The following is a 21587-nucleotide window of genomic DNA, read 5'->3' as shown; positions in this document are numbered from 1 at the left end:
GTTATGTATCAATAACAATCAATTCCTTGCTTTGATTGGCTTTAGAAAACTTAGTGCCTCAAGTGTTGCACCTCTAATGGAGTCACAAACACCACGAAACAACTAGATGAAGAAGAAAGAGAATAAGAACTCCAAAAATGTCCAGGAAAACCTTCATAAGTGTTAGCCACGTTTTTGGGTCTCAAGAGGCCTTTAAATAGTAGGTAATTAGGGTTATCTAACAAGGAAACCCTAATTTGACTGCTTAAGCCCTAAGTAGCCCATAGACCCCTTCTGGAACATGCGTTGGACGAAAATCATATGGGCTTCCCATAGATTTCGTCCAACCTATATTCCAAGGTGATCCATAGCCCACTTGCAATTATCTTATAATTGGAATTTCAGTCTCCTAAGTTTAATTAATCTCTTTTAGCCACAAAATTAATTCTTTAATTAATTCTTGACTAATATTAATTAAACATTATGATTTCTCTTTTAATATATTATTCTTATAATATATTAATAAATCATAATTAATCATTTTCCTCCTTAATTCATCCTACAAGTTGCTATGGTGAAGGCAACCTAAAAATATCATGCTCATAATCGAGTCAAGTAAATACCAGGAGCGTAGCTACACTATGTGAAGGTGGGTCCCAGGACCTACCTTTTTTCTTTTTAAATACATTAGTTCTATACAAAAAAAACATAAGGAACTACTTTATTTTTGCAAAAAAACCTACATTTTCATACATTTTTTTTTCCATTTCATTTATATAAAGAACACATTGATTTTGGTTCTAGATTCGCCACTGTCAAACACCATGAATCCATGGCCATATAAAACGATCATGTTTTATTAAATGCTACCAATTATATTGCATTATTAGTTTACTCTTTAATGGACAACACATTCCATAGTCCTTTCTTCTTGGCCCTAAAAGGACAAATACACTTTAAATCATTTATTAAACAAAATAATGGTCGTGACCCGTGTGTCACCATCCAGCAGTGATCTGTTCATTACCAGAATCCCCAATCACCACACGATTCTCTTCTCTTTCTGGCTCTCATTCAATCGCTCGACATGTCATCATGCTGTCACCATATCTTCCTTTCTGTCAACCTTTATTCGTCTCAGATTTACTTCTCAATTGCACCCGTTGATCTCCGTATTGTTAAATTTGATTTAGAAGGGCGGGAGTTAGGGTTTCGGTAACAAATTATGATAGGAAAGCATTAAGAAGAACCAAATTGATTCTACTGTTATGACGATTGAATACTCATGTTGTGAACCCCAGTTCTTTATTCATATTGGGATAGTAGTGTTGTTAGTTTTGTTTGCCGGATTGATGTCCGGGCTTACTTTAGGGCTCATGTCGTTGAGTCTTGTTGATTTGGAAGTTCTTGCTAAATCTGGGACTCCTAAAGACCGTATATACGCAGGTATTTCGTCCGATTCTTCCGTTTTCTGTTAATTTTTTGTTTTTACCTGTGTATTAATTGCTTGTGATACTTTGTTTTTTTTCTTGTAATTGGTACACATTTCTGCGATTTAGTGTATGCTTTTTCTGGATTTTTGTTTCTGTGCTCTTCTTATTAGCATGAACCCTTCTAATTTGAGGAACTCCTGTTAGAAATAGGTCCGAATCAATTTTACTTCTGGCAATTGAAGGGGAACGTCTGTTCACCCCTTTTATTAATGCAGTGATTCAGTGTGGTAGTGGTAGGTTGTATACACTTGGTGTTCTAATATGGTAGACAACATCACACTGTTTTCTAAAAGATATAATCTATAAAAAGAAAGATATAGGAAGTTGGGGATGGGTGTTCCCCTTCATAAAGTAATGTGCATATACTTAAAATATTTACAAATTAAAAACAACAAAGATTTTTAAAACAAGAAAACACAATCATGATACATTGAATAAATTAATGATTAAACTATATTAGCCAAATAAAGAGAAACTACTTATTTGAAAGGGAAAGAAAGAAACATGTACACTTCTAGCATTAGGATACAAGAGTCCAAATTTTCTTGTTCACTTTAATACCCCTAATGAGTATTAATTCATTGTCTCAACAGAGAAGATACTACCAGTGGTTAAAAAACAGCATCTATTACTCTGCACACTTCTCATTTGCAATGCTGCAGCAATGGAGGTAATTTTAGTTATAATTCTTTCGAACAAATTGTTATAATTTATAAAAGCATTACAAGTTTTACAAAAGTTATCATCTTTCTCAGGCTCTCCCAATTTTCCTGGATAGTCTGATCACAGCTTGGGGTGCTATTCTCATTTCAGTGACATTAATACTTCTATTTGGTGAGGTGAGTAAAAGCTATTAAGTGATTAATAATATTGAAACCTGAAATCAACATTCTTGTTATCACTTTCACTGATCATTATTACCATTTACTGTTTACAAATTACTACTATCATTCACAGATCATACCACAATCTGTTTGTACAAGGCATGGACTTGCTATTGGTGCAACTGTATCTCCGTTTCTGCGTGTTCTTGTTTGGATTTGCTTTCCTGTTGCATATCCTATAAGCAAGGTGATTCAGTATATCTTCTATATCATATAACAGTCCAACAGTTGTCTGAAACTTGTGATCTTTAACTATATTTCCCAAATTGATCAGTTGCTAGACTATCTTCTTGGGCATGAACATGTTGCTCTTTTCCGAAGAGCAGAGTTGAAAACACTTGTTAATTTTCATGGGAATGAGGTATGTGTCTTTATTTTTTCTTGAGTAGATTACTCATTACAAAAATGGTTAAGATTGATCAAAATTGCAAGAGGAAACATCTTGGGACCAAAATTACAAAAAACAGCGATACTCAGGGACCATTTTTGTAATTTATCCGTTTATTTTTGTTTCAAGTTTCATAATTTGTTGTGTGTATCTGTATCCATGAAAACAGGCTGGTAAAGGTGGAGAACTAACACATGATGAGACAACAATAATTGCAGGAGCACTTGAACTCACTGAAAAAACAGCCAGTGATGCCATGACTCCTATATCTGATACCTTTTCCATTGATATTAATGCCAAACTTGACAGGTTTTGTTTACTAATTTTCTCAAAAACCTTATTTATTCGTTTTTTTAATCTTTAAAACTTAAAAACATCTCTGATCATTCATTACAACTTACAGGGAATTGATGAATATCATTTTGGAGAAAGGTCATAGCAGGATACCTGTCTACTATGAGCAACCAACAAATATAATTGGACTTATTCTGGTACTATTATTTATTTAATCTGTTACCATATGAATTTTATTTTTTTTGACAAGTAAATTTCATACTTTTGTTTTTTGGTATTTTAGGTGAAAAATTTGTTGACTATTCATACAGACGAGGAAGTCCCAGTTAAGAGTGTCACCATTCGCAGGATTCCCAAGTATGTTATAAATGTTTAAGTGATTTTAAAAAAAAAAAAAGAAAAAGTTTTCTAATTCAAGAATATATATATTTTTTGTTGTAGGGTTGCAGAATCTCTTCCATTATATGACATCTTGAATGAATTTCAGAAAGGTCACAGTCACATGGCTGTTGTTGTGAGACAATGTATTAAGACACCACAGGAGCCTGGAATGAAGACCCCATTATCTGGTAATTTTATTATTATTATTATTATAAAGACGAGTGAGGAGGGCATTTATGTCTTTTGCACAGACGAGAGTGTCTAACAAACATGTGTTGCAATAGAGAAAGGTGTGAAGGAAGTGCGAGTGGATGTTGATGGAGATCATAAAACTCCTCTAGAAAAATCTTTACAGTCAAAAAGATCATTCAAGCAGTGGAAGAGTTTTCCAAGCAGGGGCAGTAATTCTTTCAAAGGCAACTTCAGCAGTAAAAAATGGAATAAAGAAATGTATTCAGACATCTTGGATATAGATGGAAAACCACTTCCAGTCCCTGATGAAGAAGCTGTTGGTGTAATAACAATGGAAGATGTAATTGAAGAACTTTTACAGGTAAATTCTCTAATATTAATATAACAAATGTACATTTTGACAAGGGTTTTTTTGTCATTTAGGAGGAAATCTTTGATGAAACGGATCACCATTTTGAAGAGTCATGATAAAAGGCTAGTAGTTTCCACTTGGAAAATGTTTGTAATCTACGGATTTGATTACCCAAAAAAGTCATGCATGTGTTTATATCGATGTTAGCATGTTTGCATTGTGGGTAATTGTTGATAATATAATGAAAGATTTTTGCATCAAGTGTTCATGCTTAAAATTACGGAATCGGTTGATGTATTTTAAAGGGAATTATGACTTAATTATTCAGTGGTAATCATTTAATCATCTTCCATTTTAGTTATTTAAGTCTATAGTTCTAATTAAATACAAAACTTAACTTGTGAGTTGATTCCAAAGAATCTTCTATTAAATTAAAGAAACCTCGTACAAGAGTATAGTGTCAAACTAAACAAAATTTAGTGGTATGTGTGTCGTCAAAACACAAATCAAAAGAAACAAAAGTACAACGTTGGAACTATACCACGCCCATCCTTCCAATTTCCAAAGCCTTTTTCTTAACAAAACAATTAAATAGTTAATGGTCCCTCCAATTAAGAGGGTGTTTGGATAGAGAAAAAATAGGCTGTTTATTGCTTATTGTTTAATCCCACCGTAATAAGTAAATTTAAGTGTTTGGATAGGAGTATTTAAAAATCAGTTTATTGCGGTAGGAATAAGCAAAATAAGCTGATTTTAATAAGCAAGGAGGGGAATGCAAAATAAGCTGATTTTAATAAGCAAGGAGGGGAATGCTTATCGCTTATTGTTTAGTGGTCATTTTACTCATATAAGCTGTTTTATTTTGCCAAATACTTAAATGCTTATTGCTTATTACTTATTCCCACCGCAATAAGCTAATCCAAACACATTTTAAAAAAATGTTTATTCTCACCACAATAAGCAAATAAGCAATAAGCTAATAAGCTAAAAACTATTTATCCAAACACCCCCTTAGGTTTCTATGTTGACGATATTTTTTTTTTGGACGACGGAAATTCAATAAAAACCTTCTAGCAAGAAGCTAGAACCGAAAATACAAGGAAACCAAAAACGTTACACAATAGTTAGAATTTGATTTTGAAGCCATAAAACCTTGAACAACACCTTAGACATATTAGAGCGCCAATGAAAAGCTTGTGAGACAATTCTGTCAAAGATGAGACTTTTCTTAGACATCTCTTTTCCAAATAAGATCTTTTTTTAACAGCTAAAGATTCGTATATTCAAAGGATTCTAACAAGAAACTAGAAACCAAAAACCAAGATATCAATTACAAAGGAGAATATAACCAAGCATTTGAACTAACATTTATTTTGAAACCTTTACTATTTACCCAATCAAAAGAATTTAAAATAATTGAATAAAAAATAGCACTTGTACGAATGGTTTGTTGTCAAACAAAACCGAATTCCTATGTCTCCATAACACCCAAGCCATCATCAATATAATCATTTCCGAACATGATTTCTCCACCATAGTTTTGTGTGAATATCAACCCAAGAAAGCCAAATAAGGTCTTATCCATGAAAAGCTAGATATACCACCACATAGCAAATAAAACTCATTCCAACACATCCTTGGCAACCTTCCTTAAGCGCAACCCGTAAAACCACTGGGCCAATCGTCAAAAGAAAACAACACCAACACATCCAACCGTCAACCCCAACTGTAAAAAAAATTGATATTGTAACATCCCAAAAATCATAAGTAAAATTTCATTTTTAACTCAACCAAAATTCATCAAATACATCAAAAAACCAAAATAGTTATCAGAGGACTAATCCCAAAATCATAAAAATTGCGGAACATTGGTGGATGCGTTGCGATCAAGCTGGACCATTCCCTCTCGAACCAGAAATACCTGAAACATAAACTTAAACCGTAAGCACAAAGTTAGTGAGTTTCCCAAAATACCATACATCATACATACATATCATACATAGCATACAATGGGTCTATTTCATCCCTATGAGTCGCTTCCGACTTGTTGAGTCCCTTCTGACTCCTTCGGAATCTTTCAACCGGTACGGGTGTATTTCACCCCTTCAGCTAAACATATATTAATACTGGAAAAAGTCACAAAGACAACAAACACATATATGCATATCAATAAGTGTCATGAAGATCACTACCATCCTATATCATAATCCAATGGGCCGACATTGTTGCCTTCGACCCACAATTGCAGTGAGGAAACTTACCTCAATCTGAAGATGCACAAATCACACTCTCTGGCTGCTACTACCATGGCTCCTCACAATGAACATAGTCAAACCAACCCTAATCACTATTTAGAGTAATAAATGAAAGTTCAAATCATATTCCCTATCACAAAGGGTAAAAGACCCTTTTACCTTTCCTACTCTAGGACCAACAAGCCATAGCCCAAGGCCCACTAATAGCCCAAAAGACCCCGAAGGCCCAAGAATGGCCCAAAAGACCTCAGACCCAAGAATGACCCAAAAGACTTAAGGCCCAAGAATGACCCAAAATACCTAAGGTCCAAAAGGCCTTCTAGTGAATACGCCCGACGTACCACCTTATTACGCCCAATGTCCAAGTTCTCACATCAAAGGAGATGGGATTGAAACACATTACGATGAGTGTACGCCTATGTACGCCCAACATACGCCCCTGATTGCCAAAAATCCCATTAAGCACTTGATGCCTTAAGACAAAATGTCTAACTTCTAGATCTGATCCAAGGTACATCTTAAGTCATAAACTTCATGACTTTGCATGGCTTAATGATGTCCAAACCAAAGCCCTAAAGTTATAACTTCACCAAAAAGGCCAATAACTCATGCATGGAAGAATTATACTCATCAAGATCTGATTTTTATGCTACATGAACCTCATATCTAACAAGAAATGACACCCTTAAGCTCTGGAGTAGCTTTTACTCACAAGAACCAACACTATGGGCACAAAACATTGAAATTATAACCCAAAACTAGATCTAAAAAAAGAACCATCAAGTTTGAAGCTTTATACCTCCAGGAGATAGATCAAGGCGAACAAGGTCTGGATCTACAAGCTCTAAGACAACCAACACTTCTCCAATGAACTCCTTCTTCTCCAACATGCACCAAGAACACTCCAAAACACTCAAAAGCTCAAGGATCTCACAAATAGGGACAAGGTTTCGAATTTAGGGTTAGAGAGGATGGAGGCTTATGGTAAGAAGGGTTTGCAATAAGTTAAGGTCTTTAAATAGGGTCCAAGACCCAAATATTAGGGTTTGCTTCTGACTTGTGTACGCCCAGTGCACTCCTGGTACACTCAGTGTACCAGGGTGAACCTACGCGATCATTTAAGCCTAGTACGACCAACGTACACCCTATACGCCCAACTTAGTAGCCTAAACCCAAAACCTTCCTAACTTCTAATGGTCATAACTCTCGCATCCCAAATCCAGTTTCAGCATTCTTTATATGCTTGGAAAGGTAACGAAAAACACTATCATACCATCTAATATCTTTTGAATCAAAGCCTTCCAAACTAGAATCCTTGATTCAATAAAAGGCCCGAAACATCACTTTTACTAATATACCCCTGGACTCCCAGAACGCAAAGCGAAAGCTTGGATCACACAAATTTTATAACCCACACCTAATTAGGTCCAAAACCCAAACCCTTTGAAGTCTAGGGACCTAACTTGATCCATTAATGCCCATAATTCTCGAAATAGGAAGCTTTTCGAAACCGGATATTACGCACTCCCCACTTAAACTGGATTTCATCCTCGAAATCACTCCTTGCTGCCTTCCAGGCACCCAGACGATCCAACCAATTTCTCGAACCCTGATTCGGCTAGAAGAATGTTGACTCATACCCACGACGACCTTCCAATGCTATAATCAAAACCCAACCTTAGCAGGATTCATACATCCTGATGGAGAACAAATTGTTGATCCACTAACTTCAAATAAGGAAAAATGAATATCACTTTTCCACCAGAATCCGACAATCCAATATCTTGCCTGACCTCCACACAAGTATAACCATTCCGAAACACAATCAACATGACCTCACCCTGCAACCCAAATCGAATGAAATCCTTCTAAACCTACATTACCTTGCTGATACCCATGGCAGACAGAATCCCTGACCTTACATTGCTTCTAAAAGGATCTTTCATATAAACAAAGGTGACTCCCATCGCAAGTGTCATCCCTTTGTGTCAACCTGGAATATAACTCACATCTATTCATTTTGTGTGAGATCTTCTGATTCCATGGTGACCTACTACTAAGCTGAGATATTATATCCCCAATCGCTCATTACTATCGATAATCTCACACACTGTCATACCATGGGATTCCACCCAAAAGTCTAACCGCTACAAGGTACCCGAGCTCGACCCCACCCGGATGCCATCGATTGATCACCGAGTTATCCTAGTCTAAACATGATCCAAAGCCTTAATCAAGCCACCTTTTATCGGGTCTCACCCATACAACCATTACTAAATAGTCCTCGCCCTCGGGTCTCACCCAATATGCACAATCGAATGGGGCTCGCCCATGGGTATCGCCCACTCGAGTGCTATAAAAGCCCAACATCGCCTCAGATCCAATGATCCTCATTCCAAAAAAAGAGTGATCTACCAAAAATACTGTTTGCCTCGACCCAGGCATGTGTTGATCCTCCTTTAGCCCAACAACCACTCCTACAATGGCCCATCTCATCCTAGTGAATGTTATGACTCCATCGTAGACTTACAACCCTTCCCTGGCTTATCATCCCTGTGTATGCTATGACCACCTCGTAATCTTAAAACACTCCTATATTAACCATGAAACCAACTCATGGTCTTCCTCTCCATCTACTATACCAAACCACAATCAAACACGAGTCAAAACCACATCGACTGTATCCCAATCAGGTGTTCGATTCATCCTTCGAATTCCAAAGCCTTCATCAGACAAGAACAGACAAAGAAGCTCTAGCACAACCCTCAACCAGTGTCACACCTCCAAACCAAGGATGGCGGAAACGTCCGGGGGTGGAGGACTTCATGTATAGTATCACAACAACGAGTATAAGAGTGCTCAAAGTAAATACAACCATCATAAATATAATTGAAAAAGTTACACCAAGGTATATGTTTACATGTTTCAAATCAATTACATTATGATGACAAAATGAACTGTTTGACGATTTAACGTCCCATCCTCAAAATGCTGTTGGTTTTCCTGTTTCACTGATTTCTTGAGAATACAAGTAGTTTTGAAAAAGTGTCAACAATTAAGTTGGTGAGTTCATAAGAGTTTTGTTTGAGAAAGAGACCATTTTCCTTGAAAAACTGACAAAGCATGTTTCTAGAAAATCCAATATTTTCTTTATCACGTGTAAAATGAAAGTTTCTATGATATGCGATAATGAACTCTAGAAGAAACCAAAGATTCCTTCTGTAATCACTCATCGTATATAAGTTCTATAAAAATTTAGTTAAATAAACCGTTGAATATAATGTGTCCGCCCTAGGTCCACAACCAAACAAGGATCATGAGATAAGGAGGGCCCACCAATTCTAAGTCGATTATGACTAAATTCTTATATAACTCTAGCATATACACTTAACAATTATAGCTGAAGTCTAACAATTCTAGATGAAATATAGTTTTAACAGAGATATGATTCAAAAGAAAATCCTATATTTTCCTTATAAAAGTTATGCGGTCCTAAAACCCAGGACCGAAAGTAAACAAGTATTTTCCATACTTAAAAGTATAAAAGTGGTTTTAAATCGACATAAAACCCTTTTTGATATGAAAATGTACAAGTGTTTTTCCATACTTAAAGTAATTCCTGTTAGCTAAATCGGTACATAACTCGCTAATTTAAAAGTAGAACCCGTAAATCTTATGATTTGTTAATACCACATGCGAGCTATTATAACCATACTTGACATGGACGGCTTTGTAATACGACGTTCTTCAGGCGTCGCCGTTAAATGACACTTGTCACCTCAGACCTGCTGGTCTAGCTGTTGCAAGCAGCTCATGTGTGGGTTTGTCAAACCCAATATAGATCTATACACAACTATCACGTTCTACCTACACGAGACTCTGGTTATAATTTACAAAACTTTTTGACTTGGTTACTTTGGAAGTAACCCGAAGCGAATGACTAACAAATTTATTCATTAATAGATTTACGTGAACTAAATTGAAAACCTTTGATAAATAAGTTTGAAAGTAAATGATACATAAGCTATACCTATTATAGTTTATCCAAAAGGTTTGTAATGTATAAGAACTCTTTTATGAAAATACATTAGTGCTATAAATCCATAAACTATGCTTATTGTAGCTTAATATATGTGTTCTAAATGAATGAAGAATCTTATCATGAATGACTAAATTTTCATTTTATGATGATAAACTAAAAAGGAAACACATTCAATATTTAGAGCTTATTGTTATACACTTTGCTCAACATAATACAAAGTGTTATGAAAGTTATAAGCTGTTAGCTAGTTTTTAATCTTTCTGCGCTGTTTTAGAAAAATCATACAAGGTCGAAAACTGAATCCGTAAACTCTGAGAGTTCCTAAAATGTTTCTAGTTTATTAATAATTTTTATCATGATTTTTGGAAGTCTTTAACTTGGGTTAAAATGTTCGTATTCACAGACTGGTCCGGATTTGTTCTTGAAATGATAGGCTGTTTTGTAAAAATCACCATAAATCGTAGAAAAATCGTATGGAGATGTGCAAATAGTCATTTTAAAGGTATAAACTTGAACTATTTTCATCTAATACATTTTTGAAAACAAAAATGTTTAAGTTGACCAAAACAGTCAGTGAATGGAGTTGAACTTTTCTGATGAAGGCTGTTAAATGAGTTTTGTTGTGTTCTTGGTGTTTTAACTTATATTCCCCCCCCCCCCCCCCCTTAAAACTTATGAAAAACATGAAAAGATAGGGGTATGAACTCACCTTGAGTGGTTTCAGTAGATGAGTGTTGGAGGTGAGAAGTGTTCAACTCAAGAACACTTGAAGATGCCTAGAGATTTTCGAGAATCTAACACCAAATTGATGGAATTTGTATAAGCATTCTATGATACGAGTAAAGGGAAGTGTAATTAACACAAGGGGGATGAATTATACTTACCAAGAGTGTAAGAAAACTTGATGATCAGCCTTGAATCTCGAATTTGAGGTAGAGAGTTTGAGAGAAAAGGTGTTTATTCCTTGGGTGGAAATGAGAGCAATGAGAGAAATGAAGAGTGAGAGGAGATTTTCCCAGCTCTTTGGATATGGATTTGCTGGGGAAAAGAGTAGGAAAGTACCATGAGGTGACTAGGAGTGGTGGGGAGTACAATATCTGGTCAAAGGAATGGGTATGGGGTGGTTGTTTGTGTTAAATATTATGGCAAGATTCACACTCCATCTCATGATCTCCCTTAATGGATTTTATTCCTAAATAAATATTTCCATAAAAATATGTTTATATTATGAATATTTAGGGTCTTATATGTTAAAATATGATTTTTGGAGAAAATCCCGCGTTAAAATGATGAAAAATGGGCTTAAAACGGAGTCGTGGTCGAAAACCGGGTGGAAAGTGGCAAAATCCGAAGTCAGGAGGGTGACTCCGGCCTTAACAGCACTAGATCCGGAGTAGGGGTTAGGCTGCTGAAGTGGATCCAAAGGGAAACAGGGGCTGCGGTCCGAAGGGGGAGGTCCGATACGGTCAGGAGGCGAGGCTCGCTGGCTGCGGTTAGCTTGCTGCGGCTCGCTGACTGCGGTCGGCTTGCTGCGGCTACCCCATTGCGGTCCGAAGACCGCGGCTACTCAAGGGCCTCGGACTCAGTTCATGTGGCCTTGGATCCACGAGGACTTGGCCCCCATAGAGAGGCTTCCGCCCTATGGGGCTATTTTCCAAAATATCTCCCCTCTTTGAGTGGTTTCTCATCAAACCAAGTACCGGGATGCCTCCAAATGATCAAAATAAATCGAAAGGGGTTTTGAGAGAGATTTTGGGAGAGATTTCACAATGTTGGAGAGATTTTTCATACGAAGAGAGATTTGGGAGAGATTTGACATACTTGGAGAGATTTCTCATACGGAGAGAGATTTGGGTGAGATTGAGTGAAAGAGGTTAAGATAGACTTCTTTCGAGACCTTTTTGAGTGTTTGACTCTGTATTTTAAGGTTCGTAAACCTCGTTAAGTCTTGTTATGACTGTCATATGCCCCCGAGGGTTAAGGAATAATGTTTTATCGAGTACTTTCATCACTTTCCCTGATTAGGGTTTAGAGTTTCCGAACACGTGAAAACTCTAAGTGATACTTTGCATTAAGAATGCGAGTTTTTTAATAAGAAACATTATGAAAACCCTAGTACACAAGGGTTAGATGAGTTGACCGGTTTGACATGTTGAATTTAGTTAACCGTGACTTGACCGAGAATTGACGGTTGTCACAACCAGGAACCAATCACACATCTGCCATGCATCTTTATGAATTTGCCACCCTATCATTGAAATTTTCGGAATCCCCAACCTTGTGCAACCTCTATCCAGACTGCCACTTGAACTGGCTTTCCTCTTGAATCGGATGTGGAACTCCTCCTTGTTCTGAACCTGAAACTATTCCCAAAAATCCAAAAGGTTTTCCCCCACTTAGATTTAAAGAATGATGAACCCCTTTACCGGAACCGACGAATCACCAACCCAACAACCCACTTGCCGAAGGATTCATGCATTCATAACATCTTCAAAAGATACAGTTTGAAATTTCTTTGACAATCATGGCATCTGAACAAACCTATATGTCCAAAATCATCACCCACTCACTAACGGTCTTATCCTATTTGCCGCAACGATCCGATCAAAGAGTCTATCAACAATCAACTGTCATCCATCTAGAATGACACAAGCACCTTGAACTTTGGCTTCATTGCCCTGGATGGGAAAAATAACTCCGATGAGATTCTTTCCTTAAAGCTTCTGATGCAAGGACCACCCTCAGAATCCTAAAAACATTAATTTGTCAACAACTCACTTGTACCTGAATTCCAGTCAATCCCTTACACCCACAACTATCTTGCATTCCAATAAAAAAACTTGCACTACAACTTCCTCTGCCCGATTGTGTTGAACTAACATACTGATCTGACTGCTGATCCTCCGAATGGTACCCCTAGTTCGCTTTCCCCAAGGGACCACACCAAAAATGGATAATAACCTAAATCTAGCCCAACAAAATGTGCCCCACTCATGACTCTCATCATGCAAAATGGCATATAACGAACCTTGATAATACTAACCAAATAATTATAGGGAAATTAAACCAAAGATAAAGTTTTATACATACAAACACATGATCCCAAGGCACATATATACAAATAATAAGGAGCGAGGAAAAACAAAAGATAACATACCGACAACCACATCTGGTGTTGTGCGAGCCTCCTCGACTGACAACTGGAAAGTTCGACTCCTTACAACGGGTGTGTCCACCTTGCCCTGTGTAACATCCCAAAAATCATGACATAAAAATTTTTGTTTTTAGATTAGTAAATCATTAATACATATCTTTCCCATAAAACCAAAGTAAACAAATTTTAGCAAAATGTCATCAAATTAGAGTAATTCACAGAATGCAGAAACATGTGGTGTGTGTTCTGCAATCATCCCAAACCCTTCTATTTGAAAACCGGAGTACCTGAAACATAAACTGAAAACCATAAGCACAAAGCTTAGTAAGTTCCCCAAAATTACCACATAACATACAACCACGTAATATCATGCAACATACATATAGTTGACATGGGCTCCCCCATGGTCTTTACTTGGAATGCCATGGGTTCCCCCCATGGTCTAATATCCAACTGCCATGGGCTTCCCCCCATGTTCTTTGCATGGAATGCCATGGACTCCCCCATGGTATAATATCCAAGTGCCATAGGCTCCCCCATGGTCTTTTATGCAAGTATCACATAGACAACTAAAATTCCACATAACACATAATGGGTCGGTATTGGTGCCTTCGGCCCATGGATATAGTGAGGAGACTCACCTCGCACTGCTGGATCCCGCGGATAAATCTATGGATGCTGGTTGACCGAACCCCGAACTATCAATATCAAAACAACACCCAATTAACAATTGGGTTCCAATCCATAACCATAAATCCATACTTGGGGTAAAAAGACCATTTTACCCCTAACCAGGCTTGGTCCAAGACTAAAGCCCAAACTCACAATCTGCAAGACTCAAAGGCCAAATAATCAACCAAGGCCCAAATATGGTCCAATTTTCCAAATTGGGCCTAAACCCTTACATTGGCTTTACCCTAAAGCCCAACCATTCTTCTTAGTCCAAAACACTTGTACTCAGATGACCCATTAATAACTCAAACACCAAAGCCCAAACTTGAGGCCCAAAATGCAAAACTCATCTGACTTTGTACGCCTCTCGTACTTAGTGGGTATGTTAAGTGTATGCCCAAGAATCCTAGTATGCCCCGCATATTGACCTTACCCACATACAACCAAGAAACGTCTTAAGCCCTTAAGCCAAGACATCCAAAACCTCAGAATAGCTAAATTTAAGTGACTTGATCCATAAAGTCAAAGGCTTTAAACCTTTGCATGGCTTAATGAATCCCAACACCAAAGATGAACTCCAAAGGTCAAAATCACTTCAAAATGTCTTAAGGACTTCTTGATACCTTAAGCCCTTAGTCTAAACTTCCAGATCTAAATCAGAGGGACTTCTTAAGTCATAAATTTCCTGACTTTATGACTTAGCATGACTTAATGGGACTCAAATCAAAACCCTAAGTCCCAAGCTTCACCAAAAGACTACCAAATCATGCATTGGAGGTTTATACTTATCAAGATCCCAACTTTATGACTCTATAACCCCAATAAAGGCCAAACATGAAGCTTAAAGGTTCTGGAGTAACTCATACTCACAAGAACCACCACAAAGGGACCAAAATTATAACCAAGTGCCACCTAGCTAAATCTATAAGAAAGAGTTGTCAAGGTTGAGACCTTATACCTCCAGAAGTTAGATCTAGGTGAACAAAGCTTGGATCCAAAAGCTCCAAGTCAAGCAATGACTCATCAAGAAGTTCCTTCTTCTTCCTCAAGCACCAAAAACACACATAAATCACTTTAAGCTCAAGCACTCAAATGGGAGCTAAGGGTCGATTTCTAGGGTTTATAAGGATGGAGGATGAAGATATTAGGGTTACGTTATGAGATAAGGAGCTTAAATAGGGTCCAAGACCCTAAAATAGGGTTAGGGTCTGACTGGAGTACGCCCATCGTACATATGGTACACCCAACATACTTCATAGAGCACCCACAACCAAATTGATCAGTAAGCCCAACGTACGCCGAAGTAAGCCCCTTGTACTTCCCTTTTTGTTGGATTAGGTGTCTAAGCCCATAACTATAATTGGTATGTACTTGACCCGAAAGTATCATGGTCCATCTGGGTTGCCTTCATCGAAGTAATTAAATAGGATGGATATTTGACAAAGAGTTTATTTGTGATTTATTAATATATTATAAGTATAATATATTAATTGAGAAATCATATTATTTAATTGGTATTGATCAAGAATTAATTTGAAATTAATTTAGTAATCAAAAGCGACTGACTAAATTAACAGGGCTGATTATGTAAATCAGTGATACATATAACTTGGGCTAATGATCCATGATTGATTAGTGATGGATTCAGATTATGTGAGAGTCCATGAAGTGTTAGTCCAAATGAATTATTGGATCAAAAGCCTAGGTGAATGGATTAGGTTTTACAAGCGACCCTTGGAATTTTACACTATATATGTAACCCTATAAGCCCTAAAATCGGACACAAGGGTATTCTAAGAAGAAGCTAGCCGATTTTGGTGCCTCCAAGCTCTCTCTCATTTTCCTCCATTATTCTTGGTGTTTGTGACACATTTGAGGCATCACACTTGAGGTGCTAAGCTCTTGTAAGGCCATGTTTTGCAAGCTACAACAAAGAGGTAATCATCTAACTCCTTTTATGTTTCAAATGTCAATGTTGTATGCTAGTTAGGCTTCATGCTTTGGAAAATGAAAATTGCATGTATAACTAGAGAAAACTTAGATCCAAAGCATTAGGGTTGTATATGCACCATAGGGATGTTATAGTGCTCAAAAGCCATCAGTGGTATCAAAGACTAGGGTGTTTTCTGTTATATTGACGCAATTGTTTGATTTTCAAAGCTGAAAAAATGTCATTTTTGGCCACTAACTGCTGGACTCGTCGAGTCCCATAAGGGAACTCGATGAGTTGAATCATATGAGTTTTGGATTAGATGTCTAAGACCATAACTATAATTAGTATGTACTTGATTTGAGAGTAGAATGGTCTATTTGGGTTGCATATCACCAGGACAATTTGATAGGATGGACTTTTGAGAAGAAGATATTTATGATTTGTTAATATATTATAATTTCTAATATATTAATATGAAATAAAATTATTTAATTAGTATTGTTCAAGAATTAATTTGGAATTAATTTTGTGATTAATAGACTAATTAAATATGAGGGGTTGATTTTGTAAATCATTCATTCTTATCGTGTGGGCCAATGATCCATGATTACTTGGGTTGGGCTCAACCCATGTGATAACCCATGGATGATCCATGGAGGTTTAAACCCATGGAGCCTAAGAAATATGGAAGGTCATGCACATTAGGGTTTAGATGGTGTAACCCTAAGCTTTTGACACTATATAAGAAGCCGCTTAGCATCCAAAATGACACACTAGTGTTCTAGGAGTTCATTGAGTCCATTTTGGTGAAAGAAATACTCTCTCAAAAGTCTCCTTTGTTCTAGGTGTGTTGTGATTCCATTTAATGTGCAACAATTGGGGCACTAAGTTCTTAAAGGCCGAACTCAAGAAATTCTACAAGCTACAACAAAGAGGTAATTCTATAACTCTCTTGCATGTTGATTATGTCATTTTCATGCTAGTTGTAGGCTTAATGCTTTGGAAACAATATTACATGTATAATTAGAGAAAACATAGATCCAAAGCATTCAGGGTTGTATGTGCACCATAGGATGTTGTAGTATACTAAAAACCCATTAGTGGTATCAGGGCATATGGTTGTTTTTTATTATATTTGATGCGAATGTGTTATTTTTCCAAAACTGAAAAGTTGTCTGACAGCCCTACTCGACGAGTCCATGCTTGAACTTGACGAGTAGGATGATTTTAGACATGGACTCGATGAGTCCAGTATGGGGCTCGACGAGTTGCATGTTCAGACAACAAATTTTTGAGTTTTCTGGCTTGTTTTGGATTAGAATCATTACCATAAAATGTTTTAGTTCATAAAATTTGAATTTGTTGATATGGTAATGATGATTCTCATCCAATGAAAAGATAATTGTCAAAATTTTAAGAGAATTTTGAGTTTAAATGATAAACTAATTTTCTTGTAAATTGTTGATATGAATTGTCTTGGCTTATAAGTTAATTTGGATCATAAAAATTATGTGATTTTGTTTGGAAAAGTTGATCTTAAATGTTTTCAATGTCTTCCATAACTTGTCCTCAAGTTATGGAACATGAAGAGTCTTTTACATAAATGTTTTTATGAACTCCATAAATTGTCCTCAAGTTATGGAATTTCAAGAGTTTTTTCATAAAAAGCACATTAAATCATAAGTTATGGAAACCACGAGTTTCGAAAAGTTTCAAAACTTGCCCTCAAGTTTTGGAATTTGTAAATGTAAAGTCTAACTTTTGAAACATTTAATTCCAAACCCTAGAATTTTAAAAAGTTTTAAAATATAACCCTTATATTATTATAATATTATATGTTTAATATTTATATATGTATTAGAACGAAGTCAGTCTTACTGTTAGGAGGCCTCATTCACGAAGGCGGTCTATAAGGGGGTGTAAGGTTACTGCTTATAAAATGGCAGTTTAATGGGTGTCCAGTCTCACCCACCACTTCCTTGACTAGTGGAGGATCGTTAGCTGAACGGGTAGGATAAGACATTAATTCTCATTATAAGTATAATGATAATAATAAAGTAACTAAACTTTTATTAAATTCCCAATCTTAGTTACTTTAGGAAAAGTGTGAAAATGGTGTTATCCCATGAAATTTCACTTTGCACCTTGTTAAGTCATTAGTGGAGCGTGTGTGGTTAACCGAGACACTAATCTGGGACTGATAGTGCATGGCAAAGGGTAGCTTGATGTTAATCATAGATCAATGGAGCGTGTGTGGTTAACCGACACATTGATTAGGTGGTTTGTAACATTGGGTGTACCAAGGTGATTTGCATGATTATTCACACGTTGTTGTGATCCTCAGCATCCCAGTTACAAACTTGAAGGGCACAATCAAGATTTAAACATGCCATTGAAAAATTCAATGAATCTCAAAGGATCTAGGAATTTCAATCCATTTAAAACTTAATAACCAATTTCGTTTTTCATGAAGGAAATTGGTAAATCGTCATTTACCTACCTTTAAATATTTTGCAATTCAATTACGCCATCCCTCTTCCGAACTGTAAAATATTGTGTTGGGTCTCAGCCTTAATATTTCATTTTGGTGTTATATTAAGGACTTAAATAAACTAACTTGAATTTCTCCCATTGTGGATGTCTAGTTCATACAATTATGGTCTTCCCAAATCTTCTAGAACAAGCTTTCCTCTTGAAGATGATATCCTACATGGCAATCAAGGTGAATGATTAATCCCTTTGTCATGCATTAGTGGAAATGGAAATCATACTTCACTTCCTCCACCTCTTCCAATTATTCTCCCTGACCCACAAGTCCGAAGACTTGAAAAGTTCAAGGTCACTCAAGCCCTATTGGCAAGTAAAGACCAAGATGGAAGGTCTATGTGTACTCATGTCTTGGAGATGAAGTCACATATTGACATGCTGAGAGTATTGGGTGTCGTCTCAAGGAAGTTGGTTGTTGACTGGGTTCTTCAATCACTTCCCGAGTCATTTAGTGAGCTCATTAAGGACTACTATGTGATAGACCACGACATGACCCTTATTGATCTTACCTATTTGCTTGTTGCTGCTGAACCAACAATGATTTGGTGCATTGGAAAATTAAATATTGTTTGGAAAGATCTACTTCTCAAACTTCCATGGACATTGACAATGGTAACATTGGAAGTCCATAAATTTTTTCTCTTCCCAATGGAAAGGATCGGTTATAGTCAACCTGGTTGACCAAATGGTAAAGAGAAAGGCTAAGTCTGAGATTCTCTCATGTGCCAATGCAAAAGAAGCCGTTTGTTTCTATTTCCATTTGAAGGGACATTGGAAACGAAGCTGCCCTGACTATCTGAAAGATCTGAGAGAAGGTCGAATCAAAAAGTTTGACTCTGCTTCAGGTAAGTCTACTATTTGACTTGATTAAGTTCCCAATTGTTGATTCTTAATACATGTTGTGACAAGGTTGAATTTTGATGTTTTGTAGGATCATGCAAAAGGAAGGAAGCTTAAAGGAAGAGTATGCTGAATCTGTTCGTGAAAATGGTTTTCAATCGCATGGTTCGATGATTGCATTGTAAGGAAATGATTTTCCGCATTTTATAAATAAATAAAATTTTGTTTTTATTTTATTATATCTCCTTGCAATGGCATTTGTGAAAATTGATGTTTGTATGTTTCTATGTCAGCAAAATGAATTTGATTCTTTCGTTTGTGATAGTGTCGAGAATTTGCCAAATAAGGAAAGATTCTCATCACCCAAGTTTCAATTGGATAGAAACTTGGAATCATGCAACTTGTAGTTTGTGATGAATGAGAACCTTTGCCTTTGGGAAATTAAGACTAACTCCTTGTTCACATGAATATGTGAGTCAAGTGAAGGACTAGGAGATTGGGTACACTTGGTTGTGTACTGGTCAAGGTCCACCACAAAGATCGATAAAACTATTCGTCACGATTTATTGAAAGTAAGTAAATATGGTTATGCTTACAAGTTTAAGTATAATTCTGAAACATTCGAAAAGTTTCAATGTATGGCAGAACGAATGAGAAGAATCAAATTAGGCAGAAAGATAAAAGTTTCTCCAATCTGAAAAGATGGGAGAGTACTTTAATATCGTGTTTTATGATCATCTTAATGATTATGGAAAACCATATCACAATTGATCCTCTAAGGCCATCTTAGTGCGTTTCTATGGCTAAGAAGAGGAATCGTGAATTGTTGAAATGGTTAAGTCAAGAAGATGAGTCATACTTTGTTCCAAAATCAAGTCTTAGAGTCATACTCCAAGTTTGTCCCTTGAGTGACATAATCTTAAGAAGGTTTATAACACTTGTCAAACGTAGAGTAAAATGTTTCTTACTCTTGTACATTTGAAATTGGTAAGTTGTGATGTCTTGGTAAGGACAAAGACCAACTAAGACCAATTATGTGAAGTGTTTATCTTGATAAGAATCTGCACTAACTCTTGCATATTTGCTTGTCAAGGAACGGTTCATGAAAATAGAATCTTATATGTCAAGAGGTAAGTGGGAGTCTTAAAGATCTTGACAAGTTTCAAGAACTAATCAAGAATAAACCTATTGTTAATCACTAGCGCATGACTTGAGATTGTAACCTATCGTGATGACATATTCTTATTTCTGTTATGCATGTGTGTTCTATGAGTTCTCAATTGTTTGCATAAGAACTTGGAAACAATAGTAGGCCCTTGTGCTGCCAGGTGGCAAGAAATTAAGATTAAACAAGTTCAGTCCATATGGGTTTGGATTTGTCACTAACCTTGTCTTGTGATTATGGTTATGACCAATTCACATGAATAGGAACACATACACCATTAAATCTAAGTGTCATAAGATTTCTCTCTAATTCATGAAAATGATTGTGAGGAAATGCTTTCACTACGTAGATTTTAAGGAGATAGAAATTGTTTAGACACACATGTGAGCTATCTAAGGAAAAGTGTATGAGTTTGAGAAGACAATATAAAATCTTATTGAAGCATCTCATATCAGAAATCTGAACTTTGGCAAGAAAGTCAATAAGTATTGATTTCTAGAAGTCCAGCTGATTTCTGAATACATGTCAAAGCTAGTGGGAGCATAAGTGTTATGCTAGTAAGATAATAACTATTATGCTAGTAGGAGCATAATTATTATGGAAAGTGTTGCAAGTTAGCAATGTTAATTATAGAAAACAAAAGTTTCAATTTGCAAAGATGCAGGGTTTGAAAAGTTGTTTTGCTATAATTAAGGGAGAGGAATTCATACTTCATTTCAAATCTAAAAGCTTAGATTGAGTTTTTAATCAAATTTAGTCAGATATATATGAATGCTATGTTGGAATGGTTCAACATAAGGAAATTCTATATGTATATATATATATATATATATATATATATATATATATATATATATGGAAATGTTAATTGCGTTCTCAAATTTGGTTATGATTACGGTATCCCTCTTCATAATTCGAATTGTGAGAACATGACAAATAGAAATATTATAGCAAAAGACAGATCAAGTATCATGTCTTTATGTTAGACATTATGAATTGTGTCCCATATGCTTCGG

At 36.2% G+C, this 21587-nt stretch overlaps 1 protein-coding gene across 1 annotated transcript; it reads left to right on the top strand.

Moving 5' to 3' along the window:
* The first annotated feature begins 959 nt into the window (after nucleotides 1–959).
* On the top strand, nucleotides 960–4224 carry LOC111894760 (DUF21 domain-containing protein At4g33700). The gene is made up of 11 exons (XM_023890859.1): nucleotides 960–1425; nucleotides 2066–2142; nucleotides 2228–2311; nucleotides 2430–2543; nucleotides 2631–2717; nucleotides 2914–3053; nucleotides 3148–3235; nucleotides 3322–3395; nucleotides 3480–3607; nucleotides 3704–3972; nucleotides 4035–4224. Exons 1-11 carry the CDS (start codon nucleotides 1248–1250, stop codon nucleotides 4077–4079), a joined length of 1284 nt encoding a protein of 427 aa, XP_023746627.1. The 5' UTR covers nucleotides 960–1247; the 3' UTR covers nucleotides 4080–4224.
* Nucleotides 4225–21587: the final 17363 nt, after the last annotated feature.

Source organism: Lactuca sativa, chromosome 5 (assembly GCF_002870075.4).
Source record: "Lactuca sativa cultivar Salinas chromosome 5, Lsat_Salinas_v11, whole genome shotgun sequence".
NCBI classification, from domain to species: Eukaryota; Viridiplantae; Streptophyta; class Magnoliopsida; order Asterales; family Asteraceae; genus Lactuca; species Lactuca sativa.
Note: the sequence above shows the minus strand (reverse complement) of the source record. Positions and strands in the feature narration are given on the sequence as shown.